We start from the raw sequence: 25,050 nt of genomic DNA, 5'->3' as shown, positions 1-25,050 counted from the left end.
TGCCTTGATAAGCTCCTTTCCTGAGGACGGCTCACCTCTCACAGTCCTGGGCGACTTTAACCTCCCCACGTCTACCTTTGACTCATTCCTCTCTGCCTCCTTCTTTCCACTCCTCTCCTCTTTTGACCTCACCCTCTCACCTTCCCCCCTACTCACAAGGCAGGCAATACGCTCGACCTCATCTTTACTAGATGCTGTTCTTCCACTAACCTCATTGCAACTCCCCTCCAAGTCTCCGACCACTACCTTGTATCCTTTTCCCTCTCGCTCTCATCCAACACTTCCCACACTGCCCCTACTCGGATGGTATCGCGCCGTCCCAACCTTCGCTCTCTCTCCCCCGCTACTCTCTCCTCTTCCATCCTATCATCTCTTCCCTCTGCTCATACCTTCTCCAACCTATCTCCTGATTCTGCCTCCTCAACCCTCCTCTCTTCCCTTTCTGCATCCTTTGACTCTCTATGTCCCCTATCCTCCAGGCCGGCTCGGTCCTCCCCTCCCGCTCCGTGGCTCGACGACTCATTGCGAGCTCACAGAACAGTGCTCCGGGCAGCCGAGCGGAAATGGAGGAAAACTCGCCTCCCTGCGGACCTGGCATCCTTTCACTCCCTCCTCTCTACATTTTCCTCCTCTGTCTCTGCTGCTAAAGCCACTTTCTTCCACTCTAAATTCCAAGCATCTGCCTCTAACCCTAGGAAGCTCTTTGCCACCTTCTCCTCCCTCCTGAATCATCCTCCCCCTCCCCCCCTCCTCCCTCTCTGCAGATGACTTCGTCAACCATTTTGAAAAGAAGGTCGACGACATCCGATCCTCGTTTGCTAAGTCAAACGACACCGCTGGTTCTGCTCACACTGCCCTACCCTGTGCTCTGACCTCTTTCTCCCCTCTCTCTCCAGATGAAATCTCGCTTCTTGTGACGGCCGGCCGCCCAACAACCTGCCCGCTTGACCCTATCCCCTCCTCTCTTCTCCAGACCATTTCCGGAGACCTTCTCCCTTACCTCACCTCGCTCATCAACTCATCCCTGACCGCTGGCTACGTCCCTTCCGTCTTCAAGAGAGCGAGAGTTGCACCCCTTCTGAAAAAACCTACACTCGATCCCTCCGATGTCAACAACTACAGACCAGTATCCCTTCTTTCTTTTCTCTCCAAAACTCTTGAACGTGCCGTCCTTGGCCAGCTCTCCCGCTATCTCTCTCAGAATGACCTTCTTGATCCAAATCAGTCAGGTTTCAAGACTAGTCATTCAACTGAGACTGCTCTTCTCTGTATCACGGAGGCGCTCCGCACTGCTAAAGCTAACTCTCTCTCCTCTGCTCTCATCCTTCTAGACCTATCGGCTGCCTTCGACACTGTGAACCATCAGATCCTCCTCTCCACCCTCTCCGAGTTGGGCATCTCCGGTGCGGCCCACGCTTGGATTGCGTCCTACCTGACAGGTCGCTCCTACCAGGTGGCGTGGCGAGAATCTGTCTCCTCGCCACGCGCTCTCACCACTGGTGTCCCCCAGGGCTCTGTTCTAGGCCCTCTCCTATTCTCGCTATACACCAAGTCACTTGGCTCTGTCATAACCTCACATGGTCTCTCCTATCATTGCTATGCAGACGACACACAATTAATCTTCTCCTTTCCCCCTTCTGATGACCAGGTGGCGAATCGCATCTCTGCATGTCTGGCAGACATATCAGTGTGGATGACGGATCACCACCTCAAGCTGAACCTCGGCAAGACGGAGCTGCTCTTCCTCCCGGGGAAGGACTGCCCGTTCCATGATCTCGCCATCACGGTTGACAACTCCATTGTTTCCTCCTCCCAGAGCGCTAAGAACCTTGGCGTGATCCTGGACAACACCCTGTCGTTCTCAACTAACATCAAGGCGGTGGCCCGTTCCTGTAGGTTCATGCTCTACAACATCCGCAGAGTACGCCCCTGCCTCACACAGGAAGCGGCGCAGGTCCTAATCCAGGCACTTGTCATCTCCCGTCTGGATTACTGCAACTCGCTGTTGGCTGGGCTCCCTGCCTGTGCCATTAAACCCCTACAACTCATCCAGAACGCCGCAGCCCGTCTGGTGTTCAACCTTCCCAAGTTCTCTCACGTCACCCCGCTCCTCCGCTCTCTCCACTGGCTTCCAGTTGAAGCTCGCATCCGCTACAAGACCATGGTGCTTGCCTACGGAGCTGTGAGGGGAACGGCACCGCAGTACCTCCAGGCTCTGATCAGGCCCTACACCCAAACAAGGGCACTGCGTTCATCCACCTCTGGCCTGCTCGCCTCCCTACCACTGAGGAAGTACAGTTCCCGCTCAGCCCAGTCAAAACTGTTCGCTGCTCTGGCCCCCAATGGTGGAACAAACTCCCTCACGACGCCAGGACAGCGGAGTCAATCACCACCTTCCGGAGACACCTGAAACCCCACCTCTTCAAGGAATACCTAGGATAGGATAAAGCAATCCTTCTCACCCCCCTAAATGATTTAGATGCACTATTGTAAAGTGGCTGTTCCACTGATGTCAGAAGGTGAATTCACCAATTTGTAAGTCGCTCTGGATAAGAGCGTCTGCTAAATGACTTAAATGTAAATGTAAATGAAATATATTGCACCTGAGCAAATGTAGGCTTGCAATTAAAAAGGGTATAAATACCTTTTTAATGGTTTCCATTTTTTTACATTTTCAATTCACCATTTCGTACTTTGCACCTGGGCTTGCCACCATGAAGACATTACAAAAGGCACATAACTACGAAGTATTGATAATTTTGATCATCTCAAAGCACTAATATCCAGCACAATACATTTTTTTTATTGAACCTTTATTTAACTAGGCAAGTCAGTTAAGAACATATTCTTATTTACAATGACGGAAAAGAAAACACGAAAGGGGGGCCTCCACCCCCACCAAGCCAACATGTTGCGCAATAATTTGGGAGCATGGTGCACGGCGGCTGGACCGTTGTCATACAGCTCCATGATTAGGGTAGGACTATTGTTCAAAACTTTATTGTACACTTTATACACCTTTCCAAATTATGTATTGAATTTGACAACTTTCAGCTTGAATCAAACCACAATTTTTCTTTCAATATATATTGTGTGCCCAAAGGCTCTCTAAAGCTGTGTTTTTATTTTTATGATTCATACTTTTCTAACCCCAAAAATGTCCCTAAATAAACCGGTTGGTGCTGAACCGGCCATCTAATTATATGCATATTCATCTTTATCTTTCATTGATCCATATATTCTGAACACATTCTCTATGTCTAGCCTGTCGACATATTCAAATTAAAGCCACACTATTTAAAGGGATGGCTTAACATATAATATTGAACCCTATTGAATGACAACTCCACTGGCCAACAGATTTCCTTGCAAGTGGGAAGGTTTTCAGCTGTTTAATTATATGTATACGGTGTGCCCAAGGAAACCATGCCTGCAAAGCCCATTGCACAGCTGCATAAGTTGTCTGAATACCAACTACTGTGTAGGAAAGGGGTTCTTAAGAAAAGGCATACATTTCTTAAATCTGAGTTGGGCCCCTTAGAAAATGTATACCCTTCTCAGTATAATGGTTTGATTAATACGGAAAGTTGCCATTCAGTAGTTCAATACATTAAATATTGGATAATATTTACATTAGATAAATGTACTGAAAAGCCTACTGAATGAAAACTCCATGAGAAAATCTGTTGGCCAACAAGTGGGAGGGTTTTAGGCGGTTGAATTTCATGTATTCAGTGTGCATAAGGAAGCAACATAAGTCTGAATGCCAAGTACATTTCCTAAGTCTGAATCGGCCTGAGTTTTTTTTTTTTTTTTCATTTGTTGCTTAGACCACTACTCCTTTAGCCTGCATCTGACACATCCTGTTTCTCTTTTGGTCCCTCCCCTACCCCCTCATTGCAAGGGTGGAAGCCATTTTACTGTCTGAATGTCAACAAGGAGAGGTTTTGGCTCTGCTCTCAGGCTGTGGCTGCTTCTCCAAAGTGTTAGCATAGACATTGTTAGCCTTAGCAGTGTCATCTTGCTCACTCTATTCCTCTTCATTCTCTTCATTATCAAGGCTTTTTCTCTGGAAGCATCCCATCTGAGTAGAAAGGAAAAAACAATGTTGAACAGTTCAACAATCAAAGTGTTGGTCCTTTACATTGCACAAGTAACGTTTCTGTCGCAGCTTTGATACTCACCATATACATGGACATTGTGATGATGATCAGGAGGAAGAGTCCTACTCCAACTCCTGTCCCTATTATCAGGTTTCTATGGGGAGGAATGATGAGCTCAGCCTGAACATCAATCTGGAGGAATACATCTTGAGACAATGAGTGACGATGGAACAAGCATTTTAAAAACAATTCTTATACAGTGAATCAGTTTAATTCCACAAATGGAATTACCTGTGTTTGGTGGAAGCTTGAAGAGTTATCCTAATGAGCAAATAAATACATACAAAATTGATGCTTTTGTGAATCTTTGCTCAATAAATATTTATATCTTTATTGAAAGTTTTTAACAGGAAACTTACCCTTGGGTCACTCGCTGTCTGGACATATCGTTTTTTGTCATAGCTGAGTTTGACAAAACTGATGAAATTGACTGTTTCTCTCTCCCCAGTGAATTTCTTTGGCAATGACAAGCTCTGTAGAGTGAGATATTGTTAGTAGAACTAGGTGGTAATTTTACATTAAATAGGATGTTACTTGCTTCAGTTCTTAAAATATTTTGTGGTAGTAGAAGAAGTGTTCTGAATTCAGATTTAAATAGCAGAGAAGTTTTGATGAAGCTCTACGTTTTTGTCTTAACTTGTTGGGAAAGTGGTCAAAACTGCAGATGTAAAAAAAAAAAAAAAAAAGACAGTAGTTGTGGTTACTAGAACAGCTGTCTGATTTCAGATATGAATAGCGGAGAAGTACGCCCATATGTTATGTCTAAGTTGTGGTATAAAAAGCTTGGATAGTGGTCAGATTTTCAGTTTGTCAAAGTTGACAGAAAATGTAGTCAATGCAGTAACTAACAAAGCTGCATCATTTGATGGGTAGAAGATATTTCTGTTCTGATTTTAGAATTGAAAGGCAGAGAAGTAGACCAAGATGTCATACCCTCTAAGTTGTTGGGAATGTAGCTTATTTGTCAGTTAATAAGCCAGGCAAGTGACGCGTTCCTACGTCATACTTCTGTGTTCCTGGTCTTTTGCATGGGCTTCAAGTTTATCATGAAATCGGATGCCTTTTATGACGTTATTGCGATAACTTGTGCTACAATTTTTCCCATTGAAGACCAATTCAAAAAGCCTACAAAAGTTCAAAAACTACAAGGCTACTTGCCACATCTCTTGCATTGTGTATTCAACAGTGGGAAGTCAACTTAATGAATGAAGTTGTTGAGGTTATTCTGTATGTCTTGATTTGTATAATAGAATGTAGAAATTTATGGGAGTCTGTAACAATGAAACCTTTTGAATGTTGAAGAAATCCCATGGAAGTGAGGACCAAAATCTCAATACTTTAAAAAGTATAATATATACTAATATATACTAATATAAAAGTATAATATATATCAATAAGTTGTATTCAAGCACACTGGTCCTGACCACTCTGCACATTTTAAAGTTTGAATGGCGTTTCCTGCATGTTTTAAATGGTGTAGCGTGCTATTGAATAATAAGTTTGACAAAGATTTAAAGAGGGATGTTTGCCGTCTCATTAATTATTAGCATGTTGTTACTCTGTACCATCATTTGTTCAAGTTGGCTTAATACAGACCCTTGCATGTTGATCGAGGTCCTTGAAGGAAACATTTCCAGACAGCACAAATGTAACTGTCAAAAACTTCTCCAAAAGGAAACTTTCACACTCGATGGACTTGCAGTATTTTTCTGGAGAGCAGTACTGTAAACACAGTCAGAAGCTAAATGTGTGTTTCAGTAACATAATTTCTATACTGAGTTGTAATCTGATTGAATAGGTTACCAACAATGTCAAGAGTGAGTGGCATATTTGAATACTCACCTCTGTTGTTGAATTGATTATCTTTCCACATTGAGTATGGTTCTTCAAAGAAAATAAACTTGTATTAGGCTGTTTCCTATTGAAATAAATTGTGGCAGTAAAATGGCAGCATTTTTGTAAGCAATGTGAACAATTTACCTGTAAGACAGATATTTGGTAGTACTTCATTTCAAATTTGTGCTCAAGCTTAGTTGGGAAAGTGAAGGTGACTGTGATGGGTACAGACTTAAATCCCAAGTTCTCCACCTGTAAACAATGGGACATTTAATCACTCACCCATACTAACATTTGTATAGAGATTTCATACAAAGGCATTTGTCACCGAATTTGTAACAAAACACAGACCGTAACTCCCAAAAGAGCAAGGTTAGAGTGACAGACATTAAAATGGTTTGTTTTTGGAGTATAATAAGATCGCGCACATTACCCACACATTGTGTGAATCACACTTTTAATGTCAGTCACAGCGATAGCAGTTGATTGTTTACCTCATATACATTCACCAGTCTTTTAGGTGATGTATCCTCCAGATTAAAGTTCATGTAAGTGGTGGAGTCTTGGGGAAGGCTTCAACAACAACAAAAAGATATGTCACCTTGATTATATTCAATTAACTTGATGGAGTCATTCTGAAACAAAATGTCAAGTATAGTCTTGTGAAGACTTACGCTTTTGCTACCAGGTCAACTGCAAATTGAACAGGGATGGTCCTGGTAAGGGAACTATTGGTTGAGTTTCCGTTGTCACTGTAAATAAAGAAAAGGCTAATTCATTTTTTGTGTACATAAATGGAATGCTATGAAGTCCTTCAGCTAATTGAGTAGAAGGTATTGGGGTTGTATAAAAATAGTTTAAATCAATGTATGTTCAATACTTTGACTGCATGGGGAAATTGGATTTTCTTGGACTGATTCTCTCTCTCATTCACATTGTGGAAGCAGTTTTTCTACCTCAGGCCGATGACGGTCATTTCCATTGTGTCGTTCCAGTCGTATGAATTCAAAATATGGAATTTACTGGTGAACACTGCCTGAGAAGGAAAATGGCATCGTTGACGAAGTCTGACTTGATTTGAAATTGATCATAACTGTGGGAGTGGAAGTCATGCCCTCAGAAAGTCTTCATACCTGTTGACTTATTCCACATTTTGTTACAGCCTGAATTCAACATGGATTAAATCTAAAAACCTCACCCATCTACATTCAATACCCCATAATGACATAGTAAAAACTTGTATTATTTTTGTACATTTAATGAAAATGAAAGCACTCATTTACATACCCTTGAGTCAATAGTTTGCTAAAGCACCTTTAGCAGAGACTACTTCTGTGAGTCTTTCTGGGTAAGTCGAAGCGCTTTCCTGGATTGCGCAACATTTGCCCATTTGTATTTTTTTTTATTCTTCAAGCTCAGTCAAATTGATTGTTGACCACTTTCAGGTCTTGCGGTAGATTTAAGTGAAAACGGTAACTCACTCCAGAACATTCTCTCTTCTTGGTAAGCAACTCCAGTGTAGATTTGGCCTTGTGTTTTAGGTTATTGTCCTGCTGACAGGGGAATTCATCAGTGTCTGGTGGAAAGCAGACAATGGATATAGGATTTTGCCTGTGCTTAGCTCCATTCTGTTTATTATTTTTTTATCCTGAAACTCCCCAGTTAACTATTCACAAATATACCCATAACATGATGCAGTCACCACTATGCTTGAAAATATGGAGAGTGGTACTTAGTAATGTGTTGTATTGGATTAGCACTTGGTATTCAGGATAAAAAGTTAATTTCTTTGCCACAGTTTTTGCAGTATTACTTTAGTGTCTTTATGCAAACAGGATGCATGTTTTGGAATATTTGTGTAATGTACAGGCTTCCTCCTTCAAATCAAATGTTTATTTGTCACATGCGCCAAATTCAGCAGGTGTAGACCTTACAGTGACATGCTTACTTACAAGCCTTTAACCAACAATGCAGTTTAAAGAAATTAAATAAAAGTAACAAATAAAGAGCATCAGTAAAATAACAATAGCGAGGCTGTATACAGGGGGTACCGGTACAGTCGATGTGTGGGGGTACAGGTTAGTCGAGGTTATGTTGATAGTTATTAAAGTGACTATGCATAGATAATAACAAAGAGTAGCAGCAGCGTCAAAGAGGAGTTGGGGGATGCAAATAGTCTAGGTAGCATTTTGATTAGATGTTCAGGAGTCTTATGGCTTGGGGGTAGAAGCTGTTTAGAAGCCTATTGGACCTAGACTTGGCGCTCCGGTACAGCTTGCTGTGCGGTAGCAGAGAGAACAGTATATAACTAGGGTGGCCGGAGTCTTTGACCATTTTTAGGGCCTTCATCTGACACCGCCTGGTATAGAGGTCCTGGATGGCAGGAAGCTTGGCCCCAGGGATGCACTGGGCCGTATGCACTACCCTCTGTAGTGCTTTGCGGTTGGAGGCCGAGCAGTTGCCATAACAGGCAGTGATGCAACCAGTCAGGATGCTTTCGATGGTGCAGCTTTAGAAACTTTTGAGGATCTGAGGACACATGCCAAATCTTTTCAGTCTCCTGAGGGGGAATTGGTTTGGTCGTGTCCTCTTCACAACTGTCTTGATGTGCTTGGAACATGTTAGTTTGTTGATGTGGACACCAAGGAACTTGACGCTCTCAACCTGCTCCACTACAGCCCTATCGATGAGAATGGGGGTGTGATCGGTCCTCCTTTTTCCTTTAGTCCGCAATCATCTCATTTGTTTTGATCACGTTGAGGGAGAGGTTGTTGTCCTGGCACCACACAGCCAGGTTTCTGACCTCCTCACTATAGGCTGTCTCGTCATTGTTGGTGATCAGGCCTATCACTGTTGTCATTGGCAAACTTAATGATGGTGTTGGAGTCGTGCCTGACCGTGCAGTTATTTACATTTACATTTAAGTCATTTAGCAGACGCTCTTATCCAGAGCGACTTACAAATTGGTGAATTCACCTTCTGACATCCAGTGGAACAGCCACTTTACAATAGTGCATCTAAATCATTTAAGGGGGGGTGAGAAGGATTACTTTATCCTATCCTAGGTATTCCTTGAAGAGGTGGGGTTTCAGGTGTCTCCGGAAGGTGGTGATTGACTCCGCTGTCCTGGCGTCGTGAGGGAGTTTGTTCCACCATTGGGGGGCCAGAGCAGCGAACAGTTTTGACTGGGCTGAGCGGGAACTGTACTTCCTCAGTGGTAGGGAGGCGAGCAGGCCAGAGGTGGATGAACGCAGTGCCCTTGTTTGGGTGTAGGGCCTGATCAGAGCCTGGAGGTACTGCGGTGCCGTTCCCCACACAGCTCCGTAGGCAAGCACCATGGTCAGTTATGAATGAACAAGGAGTACAGGAGGGGACTGAGCTCGCACCCCTGAGGGGCCCCGTGTTGAGGATCAGCATGGCAGACGTTACCTGCCCTTACCACCTAAGGGTGGCCCATCAGGAAGTCCAGGATCAAGTTGCAGAGGGAGGTGTTTTGTCCCAGGGTTCTTAGCTTCGTGATGAGCTTTGAGGGCACTATGGTGTTGAACGCTGAACTGTAGTCAATGAATAACATTCTCACATTGTCCAGGTGGGAAAGGGCAGTGTGGAGTGCAATAGAGATCGCATCTGTGGATCTGTTGGGGCGGTATGCAAATTGGAGTGGGTCTAGGGTTTCTGGGATAATGGTGTTGATGTGAGCCATGACCAGCCTTTGTAGCCATGAAGTGCTTTGAGACGTTAGTGCTTCAGGTCAGTCATTTAGGCAGGTTACCTTAGTCCCTGTGCCTAAGAACACTATGGTGGTCTGCTTGAAACATGTTGGTTTAAAGGTCTTACTCACATCTGCTGCGGAGAGCGTGATCACACAGTCGTCCAGAACAGCAGATGCGCTCATGCATGTTTCAGCGTTACATGCCTCGAAGCGATCATGGAAGTAATTTAGCTCGTCTGGTAGGCTCGTATCACTGGGCTGCTCTCGGCTGTGCTTCCCTTTTTAGACTAATAGTTTGTAAGCCCTGCCACATCTGCTGGGTGTCAGAGCCGGTGTAGTACTATTCGATCTTAGTCCTGTTTTGATGCTTTTCCTGTTTGATGGTTCGTCGGAGGGCATAGCGGGATTTCTTAATCTTCCGGGTTACAGTATCGCTCCTTGAAAGCTGCAGTTCTACCCTTTAGCTCAGTGCGGATGTTGCCTGTAATCCATGGTTTCTGGTTGGGGTATGTACGTACAATCACTGAGGAGGTGATGTCATCGATGCACTTATTGATGAAGCCAGTGACTGTGGTGTACTCAATGCAATCGGAAGAATCTCGGAACATATTCCAGCCTGCTAGCAAAACAGTCCTGTACCTTTGCATCTGCTTCATCTGACCACTTTTTTTATTGACTGAGTCCCTGGTGCTTCTTGCTTTAATTTTTGTTGTAATTATGGTCAGATTTGCCAAATGGAGTGCGAGGGAGAGCTTTGTATGAGTCTCAGTGTGTGGCGTAAAGGTGCTCTAGAGGAGTTTCCCCCCCCCCCCTCTGGTTGCACATTTAACATGCTGGTAGAAATTAAGTTTCCCTGCATTAAAGTCCCCTGCCACTAAGTCCGCCACCTTAGGATGAGCGTTTTCCTGTTTGCTTAAGACAGTATATAGCTCATTGAGTGTGGTCTTAGTGCCAGCATCGGTCTGTGGTGGTATGTAGACAGCTACGAAAAATACAATCTCTAGGTAAATAGTGTGGTCTACAGCTTATCATGAGACTTCTAGACTTCCTTAGATATCGTGCACCAGCTGTTGTTTACAAATATACATACACCAACACTCCTTGTCTTACCACAGGCTGCTGTTCTATCCTGACGACAATGTATACCCACCAGCTGTATGTTATTCATGTCGTCATTCAACCACAACTCAGGGAAACATAAGATATTAGTTTGTAATGTCCCGTTGGTAGTTTAATCTTGCTTGTAGGTCATCAATTTTATTTTCCAATGATTGCACTTTGGCCAATAGAACGGATCTCAGTGGGGGTTAAGTCGCTCGCCTACGAATTCTCCGGAGGCCACCTTTTTCTCTGTCTCTTCCTCACGCAAATGACATGGATTTGGGCCTATTCCCGGGAAAGTACTATAACCTTCACATCGGACTCGTTAAAGGAAAAAGCTTCTTCTAGTTCGTGGTGTGCAATCGCTGTTCTGATGTCCAGAAGTTATTTTTGGTCTTGAGCAGTAACATTATGTACAAAATTTTAAAAAATAAAGTTACAAACGCAAAAAAACTCTGAATAGCATAGTTGGTTAGGAGCACGTAAAACATCAGCCATCCTCTCCAGCGCATTCTACATTCCTCAGTTTTCTCCTATCACAGCCATTAAACTCTTTTAAAAGTCACCATTGGCCTCATGGTGAAGTCCCTGACCGGTTTCCTTCCTCTCTGGCAACTGAGTTAGGAAGGACGCCTGTATCTTTGTAGTGACTGGGTATATTGATACACCATCCAAAGTGTAATGAATAACTTCACCATGCTCAAAGGGATATTCAATGTATTTTTACCCATTTACCAATGGGGACACTTCTTTGTGAGGCATTAGAAAACCTCCCTGGTCTTTGTGGTTGGATCTGTGTTTAAAATTCACTGCTCGACTGAGGGACCTTACAGATAATTTTGTGTGTGGGGTTCAGAGACGAGGGAGTCATTCAAAATTCATGTTAAACAATAGCGTCCGAGGCTCCTAACCCTGTTGTAGTGAGCAAATTATTTTGTCTTGCTGTTTTTTGTGTGGTTTGTACTGATGGCACTAAGAATATTAAGTATTTGTTTATTCTACTACTAGCCGCACTGAGTTTAGATACTGTGGAGTGCACCAAACACTGATAGTGCCGAGACCTTGGTAACGTACAGCCAGGATGAACCTCATGCCCTACAGCCAAGTGAAGTTGGCCCACTACAGCTAGAGCTGCCCCCTGAGATGCAACCAAGGGGAAGAAGGGGAGGCTTATGACTACAAAACAAGAGAGGAAATAAGCTCAATCTCCCATTCTTTATCATGGGAAATGTCCGCTCACTTGTAATCAAGACGGAGGTACTATCGGCAACAACTTCGTATATGAGATTACACCAGCAAACAAGTCTGGTATGGTGCACGGAAACTTTGCTAATGGAGTTCATACCTGATTCTCATATGGTGGTTGGTTTCACAATCATCAGAGCTGACAGGAGCTCAGAAGTTTCGGGGTCAAATAGGGGAGAGGCGTCTGCCTGTAAGTGAACAATCAATGGCGTCACAGTGAAGATGATCTGTTCCCCTCATGTGGAGGTGTTAGCAGTGGGCTGCTGACTTACTATTTACCGAGTTCCCTAGCGTGATAGTGATTGTTTCCATCCTGCTGTCTGCAAATTTTAAACTGGCCACAGACACTATCCACGAAGTCACCACATTACCTACTCAATCGATCACCCGACTCGGTTATCTCTGGAGATTTCAACCACCGTTTGCTGTCCGCAACACTTCCTACCTTAACAGTATGTTAAAGTTCAAACTCGTCTGGACAAGACCATTGACATTCTCTACACCAATGTGAAAGATGCCTACTGCTAGACTGCTCTGCCTCCACTGGACAATCTCACCACCTCGTCCAGCTGCTACCAAAGTACCGCCCACTGGTCCAGAGGTAACATGTCACTCAAGCGGCGATTCACGAATGGACACCTGAAACTGGAGAGGCGCTACAGAGCTGCTTTGAAGGTATAGATTGGAATCTATTTGTAGACGACAGGGAGGAGGATCTTAAGAGTCTCTGAATGCATAACGGACTATGTTAACTTCTCTAAGCAAAATATGAATACATACTGACGTTAGAACGCAAGCTGCAAGCAAAAAACATGCAGGATATCTAGTATGGTAGGAAGAAAACCGGTAACATCAACAGCGGACAACAGAGTTAATTTTTAAATTTTATTTACCAGATTCGATAAGTATGATTTGTCAGCAGAGCAACATCAGATGGGGGCGGTGCTGGACTCTGATCTGGGAAGCACTGAGCATCTCGAAGAAACAAGTGAGGCAGCTGAAGAGGATCAATCCCAGAAAGTCAGCAGGGCCTGATGGAGTTGACGCCAGAGTACTCAAGGTGTGTGCTAATCACATGGCTTTCATGCTGCAGCATGTTTTCAACCTGTCCCTGACACGCTCAGATATTCCTACTAAATGGAAAGCATCCTGCATAGTTCCTATCTCAAAGAAACCAGGAGGGACTGCACTGAAAGACTTGAGACCAGTGGCTTTGACATCACAAGTCATGAAAACCTTTTAGCGGGTTTTAATACCCTTATTAAGAGTTGAGTTGGTAGCCTATCTGGATCCTTTGCAGTTTGCCTACCACCCAAAAACTGGTGTTGAAGATTGGTCTGCTCTGTCTCCTCCAGAGTATATGAGCACCTGGAGAAGCCTGGCTGTGTTGTGAGAAGTGTTCTTTGACTTCTTCAGTGCTTTCAATACCATACAACCCCACATTTTCCCCCAAAATGACATTCACGTAAACCCACACACAATCAAATGGATTGTGAACTACCTGACCAATAAGACCACAGTTCGTAAGGCTGAACCAGGCAGTATCAGATCGGATGTGTACAAACATGGGTGTGCCGCAGGGAACTCCCCTGTCACCTTTTATGTTTACCATTTACACATGACTTCTCACACAACGATGAACTGAGCCACTGTTGAAGAGATTGCCTCTGTTGACACTTATATGTACTTAGGTGTAACAGTCGACAACAAACTGAACTGGAAGGAGGATTCTCCGTGACTTCAAAAGCCCAATCCAAAATGCACTTAAGGAAGCTTTGATCTTTTTAAAGTATGTGACAAAATGCTTCGTCTGTTCCATAGCAATGTCGTGGAGAGTGTGGCGACCTATGCCATTGTGTGCTGGAAAGGGAATTAACCTAAGGAGGACTTCTATGCAAGCTTGACAAAATCATTAAGAAAGAGTGCTAGAATTGGCAGCAGCCTGGAATCAATGCAAGACATGGACAAGGACACACACACACCCACTCCACCGGGGCTCTAATGCAACACAGGGGCAGCTTCAGTAGCAGGTTAAGCCTGCCCAGATGTTCCATAGAGAGGTTTAGATGGTCATTTTTACCGACAGCCATGAAGCTTTTTAATGAGTACTTGATTAACTGTTATGAGGTCTTCCTATTGGAAAATGTTGTTGCTTGTTTTATTTCTTTCCCAAAGTAGGATAAGAAAACAGCACTTGAATCAGATTATTTTAGGGATACTATGGTGTATGTGCCTTTTCATCTTGATGTTTGGTTTTTATCATGTTGGTCATTGTTGCATGTCCTGTCATTTTCAGTCATTGATGCATGCTGTGATAAAACAATTTCCCAAGTTGCGATGAATAAAGTAATGCTCTACTCTCTACTCATTATTGCACATAGTAAGTCCATGCAATTTATGTGACTTCTTAAGCACATTTCTATTTCTGAACTTATTTCGGCCGTAACAAAGGGTTTAAACATTGAATCTGGACTTTTCAGCTTTTCATTTTTAATTTGTAAAAATGTAAATCATAATTCCACTTTGACATTATGGGGTATTGTGTGTATGCCAGTGATTTAAAAATAAATTAACAACCAATGTAATCTGTTTTAAATTCAGGCTGTAACACAAGTCAAGGAGTCAGAATACTTTCTGAAGGCACTGTATCACTCATCAAAGCTGTCACTCAATTCGACATTGAGTTACTGCTTTTAGCTCTGTATTTATCATTTAAGAACATTTTAAAGCTTTACCGGTTCATTCACAGTTGAGGATTATTTACTGGTATATCTATGTAATCACTCACTGTGGTTTTACTACGGTAGACAGGGAGGCTGACACTGCATGTAGTTCTGTCCATTTCACCTTCCAGACCACCACAGCTGAACACCGTTCTCCTTGTAGACTATGGAATACAGACAATACGTCAAGTGTGTAAATAATTCCGGTTTGTACATCTGAGTCCCTGACATAGTTTAAAAGAAACAAGCAAGCATGTTAAAAATGAACCACTTTACAGAACTAATCAATTCAACACTTATAGTTGGCACTACGCATAAATCGCAATATGTACCTTTTTGGGGCGGCCCGACCAAATTCACTTACAAAGGGGAGTTTTTGATCTGTCATTCTCATTGAAAGCAAGTCTGAGAAGGGGTAGATCTCTTCTATGTCTGCTATTTCTGTTGGATTCTAGCTTCAAATATACTTATGTTACATTAAGTTAAGAATCTGTTCAAAGATGTTGTTGAAGATCAATGTTCCTACAGAGAAAAGCAAAGGGCAACAGTCTAGCTTCAGGCCAGCTGCAGAACTAGGGAGGACTGATGTAGTGAGAAGAAACGTCTGGGAGGGGAGCCAAAAGGGCCCACCACAGACCCTCTTACTACAGTCCTATCACACACACTTCCATGCCCACGAAGGGTCCAGCATCAGGCAGAGCCATGACGACATCGGAGCGAATTAAGTTCCTGCCGAGCAACAGAAACGTATAAGGTGTTGACCCCGCCTAGTAGGAGGTTATAAATATATATGCTTGTGTAATCATACCTTGTCTTTGCAGCTGTATGACCCAGTGGGTGAATAAACTTGGTTTGTGTTTTTTCTAGTCGTCCGTTTTACTTACAATGCTACAATGCTTGTTAGGAACCTAGCACTGTGCTTCCCGTTGCATTTTGGTTTTGTGTCATGTTCGGTTTCGTACACCAGCTTCAAACAAAAAATACAATATGTTTGGTTTTGGAAAATATATTTCACAGCTGTTTAGATGGTACAATGATTCTCTACACTTACACGTACTTGTTTTTGTCAAAAACTGAAATTAGGCTATTACAATTTTAGTAACCAGGAAATGGAGTGATTTCTGCACAGTGCAACTGTTAATATTTTGCTAACTTTTACGAATAATTATCACATGTAGTGAACATTTAAATGTTGGGCTGCAAACTGATGTTCAAATCAATGTTCTTCTATTCTGGTTCTGCAGTCCCACAAGCTTTTGTTCCAGCCCAGGAGGAACACCCCTGATTAAACTAATCATCAAACCCTTGATTGGCTGAACATGTTTTAGGTCTCCAGGTTTGAATAACACTGTTTTAGCTGAGAACAAGAAGAAAACATCAGAATGAATTATATAATAGATAGAGGGGTGTCGGTATTACCTTCAGAAGATGCATCATGGAGAATGAGAGGCCAGGAGGGTAGAGGAGAGTTAGACTGGTGTTGAATGAGTCATCCCCGTGATTGGACAGTCTTATAGTCACGTTGAAGTAACTCTGGTCCACCACTAATAAAGTTGATGTGCTGATAAGAGAGAAAAGACTGCAGAGTCAGAAAACATACTTTTTTTGAGCAGTCAGTAATTATTACAGCTACAAACAAGTTACTTTATGTTGCCTCTGTTTATCAGATACTTACATGAAGTTGAAGTCCACCTCAAGCTCTGCCACACAGGTTTCATTTTCTTTGCAGTTCTTTTCAAAGGGCACCTGTGAAGAATTCAAGACAACTGTGAATGTGTTTAGATGACCTGTTTTCACTGGTCTTTGGATAAATTACAGTACTCAGTCCACAGTCATTGCTAGAACTGTTGATCATTGTAAGTGAACAGGTTTTAGTCAGACCCAGAATGTATCCTCGTACCTCGACCACAGCCTGTGTAGGACTGTCAGTATTCAGAATGGCAGTAAGACCCTCTTGTTGGCTTTCAGATTGAGAAAAAAGTAGTTGGATGATTATGGGCGATAATGTGTCGATCACGCATTGCTGGAAGAAAATTAAATGTGCCATTAATTTCCCTATCCATAGTCCTGAAAAACCCTCATTCTTCTCATCACTGAATAAAATCAACACACAATAAGAATTCAACAACCTAACAACTTGTTATTCATTAAATCCCCTCCTTACGAGAGACATTATAGTTGTTGTATTGTTGCATAGCTACAGTTTGTCATTGATCATACTGTCATGTAGACTGAGTGGTTGAAGCAAGTCCGCTCCTTTCTCAGCTCCACTGTAGAGAGAAGTCTTCTGGCCCCTTTGTTCGTGTCACTGTAAAAGGCTCGGCTCCTCTGTCTCACTGGATCCACATCCAGCGAGTAGGAGACGTTCATCCCTGCACTCAGCACCTCTGGAAAAGTACACAAGAGTCTGAAATGGCCTCCTTATCAGGGAGAGAAGTTCAGAACCTCATGGTTGCTTGCTGACGGACAGCATTGAAGTAGAAAGCAGAGATGGAGTCAAGACCTTAACCCTCAAGTCCCAGATCCACACCAAGGAACAACCTTTGGCACCTTAATTGGGGAGGACAGGCTTGTGGTAATGGCTGGAGCGGAGTAAGTGGAATGGTATCAAACATGGTTTCTATGCGTTTGATGCCCTTCCATTTGCTCCTTTCCAGCCATTATCATGAGCCGTCCTCCCGTCAGCAGCCTCCATCGGTCTTCAGACTGGGAAGAGACCAAGACACACTTATTGTTGTCAGTGATTTAGCTATTCACCGAGGCTCCGACCTGGACCACCAAGGCCACAATTACACTATATATACAAAAATATGTGGACACCCCTTCAAAGTAGGGGATTTGACTATTTCAGCTACACCCGTTGCTGACAGGTGTATAAAATTGAGCACATAGCCATGCAATCTCCATAGACAAACTTTGGAAGTAGAAGAAGAGACTGAAGAGCTCAGTGAAGTACCACTGTCATAGGATTCCACCTTTCCAATAAGTCAGTTCCTAAAATTTCTGCCCTGCTAGAGCTGCACCGGTCAAAGTGCTGTTATTGTGAAGTGGAAGTGAAGGAGCAACAACGGCTCAGCCACGCAGTGGTAGGCCACACAAGCTCACAGAACGGCACTGCCAAGTGCTGAAATGCGTAAAACACATCTGTCCTCAGTTACAACACTCGTTACCGAGATCCAAACTGCCTCTGGAAGCAACGTCAGCACAATAACTGTTCGTCGGGAGCTTCATGAAATGGGTTTCCATGGCCGAGCAGCCACACACAAGCCTAAGATCACCATGCCCAATACCAAGCATTGGCTCGAGTGGTGTAAAGCTTGCCGCCATTGGACTCTGGGGCAGTGGAAACGCGTTCTCTGGAGTGATGAATCACGCTTCACCATCTGGCAGTCCGACAGACTAATCTGGGTTTGGCAGATGCCAGGAGAACGCTACCGGCCTGAATGCATAGTGCCAACTGTAAAGTTTGGTGTAGAAGGAATAAATGTTTAGGGCTGTTTTTCATGTTTCGGGATAGGCCCATTAGTTCCAGTGCAGGAAAATCTTAACACTACAGAATACAATGACATTCTAGATGACTCTTCCAACTTTTTGGCAACAGTTTGGGGAAGGCCCTTTCCTGTTTCAGCATGACAATGCTCCCGTGCACAAAGTGAGGTCCATACAGAAATGGTTTGTTGGGATCAGTGTGGAAGAACTTGACTGGCCTGCACAGGACCCTGACCTCAACCCCATCTAACACCTTTGAGATGAATTGGAAGGCAGACTGAAAGCCAGGACTAATCGCCCATCAATGCCCGTCCTCACTAATGCTTGTTGCTGAATGGAAGCAAGTCCCCGTAACAATGTTCCAATAACTAGTGGAAAGCCTTCCCAGAATAGTGGAGGCTGTAACAGCAAAGGGGGGACCAACTCCATATTAATACACATGATTTTGGAATGAGATGTTCGAGATGTTTTGGTCATGTAGTGTATTTGGTCTCAGATCATGACTTAATTTCTGTTGGAAAGCACAAAGCCATCAGTGTTCCTAAAGTTCCGAGAGTTCTTACCAGCTTTACTCTTTGTTGCCTCTGCCATGTTAAAGCAGGCTGTTAACGTGATCACGGGGGAAATGATCTCTTTTGCCAGACAGTCAAAGTTATCAGTGCTGATCTCCGCGGGATAGAAGTGGAGATGAGCAGAGATGCTGAGGACCGGTCTGGACCTGTGAGCGATCGAGATAAAAAATAGGATGTTAGCCTAGATTGTACGATGTTGGGTAGCTCCGCCCACATCTCATCGAGCGCAGCCCCCATTCAGTGCAGATCGTACACGAGTGAGATATTTTTACTGGTTGAACAACTGTCTGTTTAAACCAGCTGTCTTTTCTTATCATTTTTTGGACTCGTACCTCAAGACAACAACTGCACCACGCGCTCCTACTACGATATCAGTCAGTCCATCCTCACCCAGGTCCATTTTCCCATCAATCGCCTGGCCAAAGAACTGGAGCTTAGATCTCATCATCACAGCTGAGATGCGCTGCAGTAAGAAGACATACACATTTAATGAAAAGCCATTGATATTGATATCCCAAGAGGGATGTCTGTTTTCTTTGATCGTGAAGGGCCATTTTGAATGATTTCCATCTTCGTCTGCCTCACCTGGCTGAATTCAGGGCGGATCCCCTTTAGCTTTTCACCCAGGTAGATGTACACGGCCCCCCTGTGATCGTCCTCAAGTGGAGCGCCCACAGCTACATCCTTCAGCCCATCTCCATTCAGGTCTGTGAGAGAGCAGATGGAGGAGCCGAATCTACCCTGAGATGGCACTGAAACATTCATCTCCATCCTCAGTTCCAGCTAATAACGGAAGGGCGAGGAGAGATCACACGAAGATAAATCCATATTACACTGTCTTTTTGTGCATTATTATTGAAGATAATGGAAATTTATATCCAAATGAATATATTTCGGCTTCCAGATCACTTTGTCCCTGATGAACATATTCAACCACAAATTCAGCAATTGAATCTGTTGTTCAGAGGTTCACAGTTCAGCCCACCTTATCAGTCAGTGTGTAGACGTAGATCCTGCCCTCTCTCGGAGGTTGGTGAAACATTGGTGCACCCACCAGGAGGAAGTCTGTGTTGCCGTCTGAGTCTATGTCCACAGAACACAGCTCTGCCCCGAAGTAGGAGCCCATCTGAGAAAATCAAAACTTATACAAGTTACAACAAAAAAATTGAAATGTTTTAAGTCCTTTGGTTTTGAATGGAACTCATAAGTAAACATAAAAAGTAACATTATGTGTTCCTCTTTACTATCGGAGGATTCATTCAACCTTTGAAGTAACCCCAAAAGCTAGTTTCATGCTGTCCCTATTGTATAACTTGATTGATATACCACACTGCTTACAGAAATAGCTAATGTTACCAACCTGTTCTCCAGGCAAGCTTTGTGCCACAGTCCAGTTGTTGTTAACCTTGTTAAAAAGTAGGATCCGTCCCATGTGTTCAGATCTTGGTGCTCCGGTAAAATATAGAAGGTTCTCATTCTTCTTCCCAACAGCTACAGAGTATCCTGTAATAAAAATGAAGAAATGTAGGCCCATTGTAACTACACTCCCTTCGCTGAAACATCTGAACAACAGAGCCTTGAAAATAGTGTTTGTTCAAATTCACATTTGAGCAATATCAATTCTTGAGCTTCATGTTCCATTACCCATATAGGAATCTTTGTCCAATGTGGGGTCCTGAATTTCCCTTTCCTCTGATCTCAGACCCTCAGTCTCAAAGAGAGATCCACGCCAGTTGTTTGATCCCACTGAGCCCAGAACCAAGGTGTCCTGTAGAGGAAATAAAACATTGGGTCATATTGTATGACAGTTTTATTAATAAGCATTCATTAACTATATACTGTGTCTATAAACTAGTTGCCATGGTGGTCATTACATTAATAAATGCGTATTTAAGCATTTACAAGGATTTGTAGTACAATGTACAAGCATTGTAGTTAACATTTTAAAACAATTTATACATATTACAAATTATCATTTAAGATGACAAAACATGCTGGACATACTATTGTGTAACTCACCTTGTTAACGTAGACAGCGCTGAACCCACTCTGAGACATTTCTTTAGTCAAGTTTCCAGCCAGAGCAGTCTTGGAACCTAGAACATACAAACACTGATATTAGTAGCGATACATTGATACTTCTACTGTGGACTGTTTTGAGTAAGGTGTTATCACCAGAAATAAATACCAGTATATTTCAGGAAGTGACCAGTAGTGCCACTTTGTTTTTTTTTATGAATAACAACTTTCAGTTGACAGGGACTTTGCTGAAAAATAAGTAAGTAGTACGAAGAGTTTATCTGAATCCAGAGTTGTACCTTCAATGTTGAAGATCTTTTTTTGAAAGTTGTCTAGGATTCCTTTTAGTCCGTTGTAGTCCTGGATGAGGAAAGTGTTGTTCTCTTTTGGCTCTGATGCCAGGGACTTGAGTTTCCTCAAATCAACGTTCTTGACCTACCAAGAAATATACCACTTGAGTGCAGGAATTATAGTGATATCTAATTTCCTTTTCAATATTAATGATAGTTAAACATCCACATCACAGTGGTCAAAGACACTGCATCTCGGTGCTAGAGGCGTCACTACAGACAACCTGGTTCAAATCCAGACTGTATCACAACTGGCCATGATTGGGAGTCCCATAGGGCGACACAGAATTGGCCCAGTGTTGTCCGAGTTTGGCTGGTGTAGGCCATCACTGTAAATAAGAATTTGTTCTTAACTGACTTGCCTAGTTAAATAAAGGTGAAAAAAACTGGGATGTTGGACTGGACCCTTGAGACTAGGAGTAATAATAAAAACTCTATTTGTATAGCGCTTCCTAATACAAGTCACAAAGTGCTTCACATCAGAAAATAAAATAAAAAGTAATAACAACGACAGGAGGAAGAAGAATGAAGAACAGTTTTCAACCTAGACTTTGAAATGTTCAACAATGGCCTTTCAGAGGATCTCAGGCTGCATCCAGGCTCATAGGGAGATAAAATATATAAGAAATGGAATGGCGCTTAACCAAGCCTTAAAAATGGAATCCTTAGTTCTCCTTCCACCAAAGGCAAACGCAAAGCCTAGAATCAAGACTAAACATTGACAGCGCTCTTATGCCTGCAAAAATGATGTGATGGAACACACCTGACTAATCAGAAACACCTGTCAATCCAATTGTCCCAATACTTTAGGTGCCCTGAAATATAGGAACTACTGTGTTGTCATTTCTAAATGGTACAAACAATATTTACACAAATACCCTCAAATAAAACCCAATAGTCTGTACTTTACCTCATAGTAACTGTTTCATTTCAAATCAAAACTTTTGGAGTATAGAGCCAAAAGAAAAAAAAAGTGCTTCACTATCCCAATAATTACGGAGGGCGCTGTATTTCTTAGATGATATCATAAAAGCAGGTCTGGACAACCTTCTTTACATGCAACTCGTGGTTCGGTGGTGGCCAAATAAAATAACTTCAGATTTCTTATCATTGAGCTGGATAAATTGTCAAACATCTAATATTTGATGTCAACAAGACACTTGTGAAGGGAAACTACGCTAGCTTGGTCACTGGGTCTGATTTGTAAATAAAGCTGTGTGTGATCTGCATAGCAGTGAAACGGAATGTTATGATTGCGGGTGATTTCACCAAGGCGGAAGAATTGACAGGAGGGGGGCCCAGAATTGACCCCTGAGGGATGCCGTATTGAATAGTTGCTGGGGTTGGTATTGAACCACCCATGCTCACTGAGAAATGCCTGCCACATAGATATGACCTAAACCTGTCGAGGGCAACGTCATAGATTCCCACCCACCTCTCCAGCCGTTCAACAAGGATGTTATGATCCAAAATAACTAGAATAGAACATTCACTAGTATCAGCAGCCAACAGAAAGAAGGTCACTATAGGGCTGTTTCGGTGACCGTATTACTGCCACACTGGCACTCTTGAGTCATGACCGCAGTGAAATTCTATGTGACTGCTGAGTCACGTAATGTCCTCTTATGCAATCTGGACATGTGTTAGTAGTACCCAACTCGCTAATGATCATCAGGTGGCTAATGGCCTGTTACTCAGAGCTGTATTGTCCCTCTAACCACTCTGACATCAATGCAAATGCAATCAAAAATCACATCAAACACTTAGCCTACATTGTACAACGTTGGGTAGCACCGCCCACACCTCATTGAGTGCAGCCCCCATTCAGTACAGATCACACACTAGTGGGATACAACAGATTGAAACTGAGTGGACAACATAGGCTTTGCAACAACATTGAGAACAACTAACACAATGAAATGGACAGCGCTTTCCAAGGTGATGATTAATTTAAAACACCCATATGCATATTAGAGCTTCTGCATAGACCTATATATGAGCCCAAGCCCCCCCCCTAAAAAAAGTGAATAACAACTGTGCCGTTGTTATAATGCCTTTGGAAAGTATTCAGACCCCTTGACCTTCCACAATGTTACATTACAACCTTATTCTAAAATTGATACAAGTTGTTTTTTCCCCCTCATCAGCCTACACCCAATTCCCCATAATGACAAAGCAAAAACAGGTTTTTAGAAATTGTAGATAAAATACAAATCTGATGTCACATTTAGATAAGTATTCAGACCCTTTACTTTGTTGAAAAACCTTTGGGAGCAATTACAGCCTTGAGTCTTCTTGGGTATGATGCTACAAGCTTGTCACACCTGTATTTGTCGAGTTTCTCCCCTTCTTCTCTGTAGATGAGAACCCTGCGTTGCCTGGGTTGTGTGCTTAGGGTCATTGTCCGGTTGGAAGGTGAACCTTCACCACAGTCTGAGGTCCTGAGCGATCTGGAGCAGGTTTTCGTCAAGGATCTCTCTGTACTTTTCTCTGTTCATCTATGCCTTGATCTCAACCTGTCTCCCAGTCCCTGACGCTGAAAAACATCCCCACAGCATGATGCTGTCACCACCATGCTTCACCGTAGAGATGGTGCCAGGTTTCCTCCAGACGTGACACTTGGCATTCAGGCCAAATAGTTCAATCTTGCTTCATCAGACCAGAGAACCTTGTTTTTCTTTTGAAATTTCAGTTTGTGAACAAAACAAGCAAGTGTGGAGAATCATTGTACCATCCAAACCGCTGTAAAATATATTTTCCATGATCAAAAATATTGTATTTTCAGCTGTTTGAGGCTGGTGTACAAAATTGAAAGTAAAAGATGCAAAATCGAAACTTAAAAACGGGGAGCATAGAAATAGCGCACATAGAAGATATCTACCAGAGCTACCTCTTCTTAGACTTGCATTCAATGAGAATGACAGATCTATAACACACATTTCTATGTGAAATTGGTCAGGTGGTCCAAAAAGGTACACACATTGCAGCTTTAAAAAACTCCCAACTAGTGTAATATTTGGGAAACACACATGAATGTAAGCAGCATACATTGAAATCATACATTAAAAGCACTAACACTGGTGATCAACTAGTCGAAACGGCCATATGCCAATATATTTGCACCTCGGTGAACTTCAAGTGAAACCATTTGAAAATGTACCTCAATCCAGGGATGGAAGGTGTTGCTGTACTCCTAATTATCCCACAACAATTTATGGTAAATCGAGAAGATAAAAATACTGCTTCTTTAGCATTAGCTAACTAGCACGAGAATGAACAGTTGTAATGGAATTAAGTCATACAATTGTGTGGTGTTGTGTAGGGGGTATTATAGATATTATAGGACTTACCCCGATGACAAAGCGGATGATGTTTTTCTCATCACTTCTTTTGATAGAGTTGAACCTTTTATCAGTATCGCTGGGATTTCCATCTGTTATTATGACCAGTACTTTAGTTGCATCTGCGGTGGCGCCGGCAGCTTGGTTTTCAAAAATGTTTTTCCTGAAATAGATGTATTCAAACAACAGATCAAGCTATCTTTCTTACACTACAATCCCCTTTGATCAGATTCGGAGTAGTCGGTCAGAACTTTGAAAGTAAAACTGATTAATAATTATCAACTGGGACCTACAAGACAAAGTCTATTGCCTTATGTGTGTTGGTTAGATCAGCCATGTGCTCTTCTTTCCAAAGTTTAGTCAAGGCTCTCCCCTCTTGGTAGTCTCTGAAGTTGAAAACTGTCTTGGTGTTTGTTGAGAACTGAACCGCTGCGAACTGTCGTTTACAAAAGAAGAAGAGATGACTAATATTGATTTCATACCATACTTTCCATGCAGC

The 25,050-nt window shown here is 42.8% G+C and overlaps 1 protein-coding gene across 2 annotated transcripts in view; it reads right to left on the bottom strand.

Moving 5' to 3' along the window:
* Positions 1-2,784: 2,784 nt before the first annotated feature.
* Positions 2,785-25,050, bottom strand: part of LOC135523086 (integrin alpha-X-like) — a 31,376-nt gene continuing 9,110 nt past the window's right edge. Inside the window, exons 7-31 of one of the 2 annotated variants that reach the window (XR_010452770.1) lie at positions 24,845-24,987; positions 24,561-24,714; positions 21,160-21,295; positions 20,861-20,937; positions 20,486-20,609; positions 20,202-20,344; positions 19,827-19,967; positions 19,427-19,624; positions 19,174-19,304; positions 18,833-18,987; positions 17,001-17,167; positions 16,681-16,803; positions 16,456-16,526; positions 16,200-16,341; positions 14,846-14,944; positions 6,956-7,035; positions 6,674-6,751; positions 6,494-6,572; positions 6,144-6,251; positions 6,006-6,047; positions 5,760-5,885; positions 4,523-4,636; positions 4,395-4,424; positions 4,185-4,309; positions 2,785-4,084 (exon numbers count right to left, since the gene is read on the bottom strand). Coding sequence is in view for 1 of the 2 variants with exons in the window: in XM_064949818.1 (XP_064805890.1) it covers positions 4,031-4,084; positions 4,185-4,295; positions 4,395-4,424; positions 4,523-4,636; positions 5,760-5,885; positions 6,006-6,047; positions 6,144-6,251; positions 6,494-6,572; positions 6,674-6,751; positions 6,956-7,035; positions 14,846-14,944; positions 16,200-16,341; positions 16,456-16,526; positions 16,681-16,803; positions 17,001-17,167; positions 18,833-18,987; positions 19,174-19,304; positions 19,427-19,624; positions 19,827-19,967; positions 20,202-20,344; positions 20,486-20,609; positions 20,861-20,937; positions 21,160-21,295; positions 24,561-24,714; positions 24,845-24,987 (2,826 nt within the window). In the remaining variant the exon portion in view is untranslated. The remainder of the gene's footprint in view (positions 4,085-4,184; positions 4,310-4,394; positions 4,425-4,522; positions 4,637-5,759; positions 5,886-6,005; positions 6,048-6,143; positions 6,252-6,493; positions 6,573-6,673; positions 6,752-6,955; positions 7,036-14,845; positions 14,945-16,199; positions 16,342-16,455; positions 16,527-16,680; positions 16,804-17,000; positions 17,168-18,832; positions 18,988-19,173; positions 19,305-19,426; positions 19,625-19,826; positions 19,968-20,201; positions 20,345-20,485; positions 20,610-20,860; positions 20,938-21,159; positions 21,296-24,560; positions 24,715-24,844; positions 24,988-25,050) is intronic. The other variant, XM_064949818.1, reaches the window with a different exon arrangement.

This window comes from Oncorhynchus masou, chromosome 4, assembly GCF_036934945.1.
Source record: "Oncorhynchus masou masou isolate Uvic2021 chromosome 4, UVic_Omas_1.1, whole genome shotgun sequence".
Lineage (NCBI taxonomy): Eukaryota > Metazoa > Chordata > Actinopteri > Salmoniformes > Salmonidae > Oncorhynchus > Oncorhynchus masou.
The sequence above is the reverse complement of the archived record's forward strand: the minus strand, read 5'-3'. Positions and strand labels throughout refer to the sequence as shown.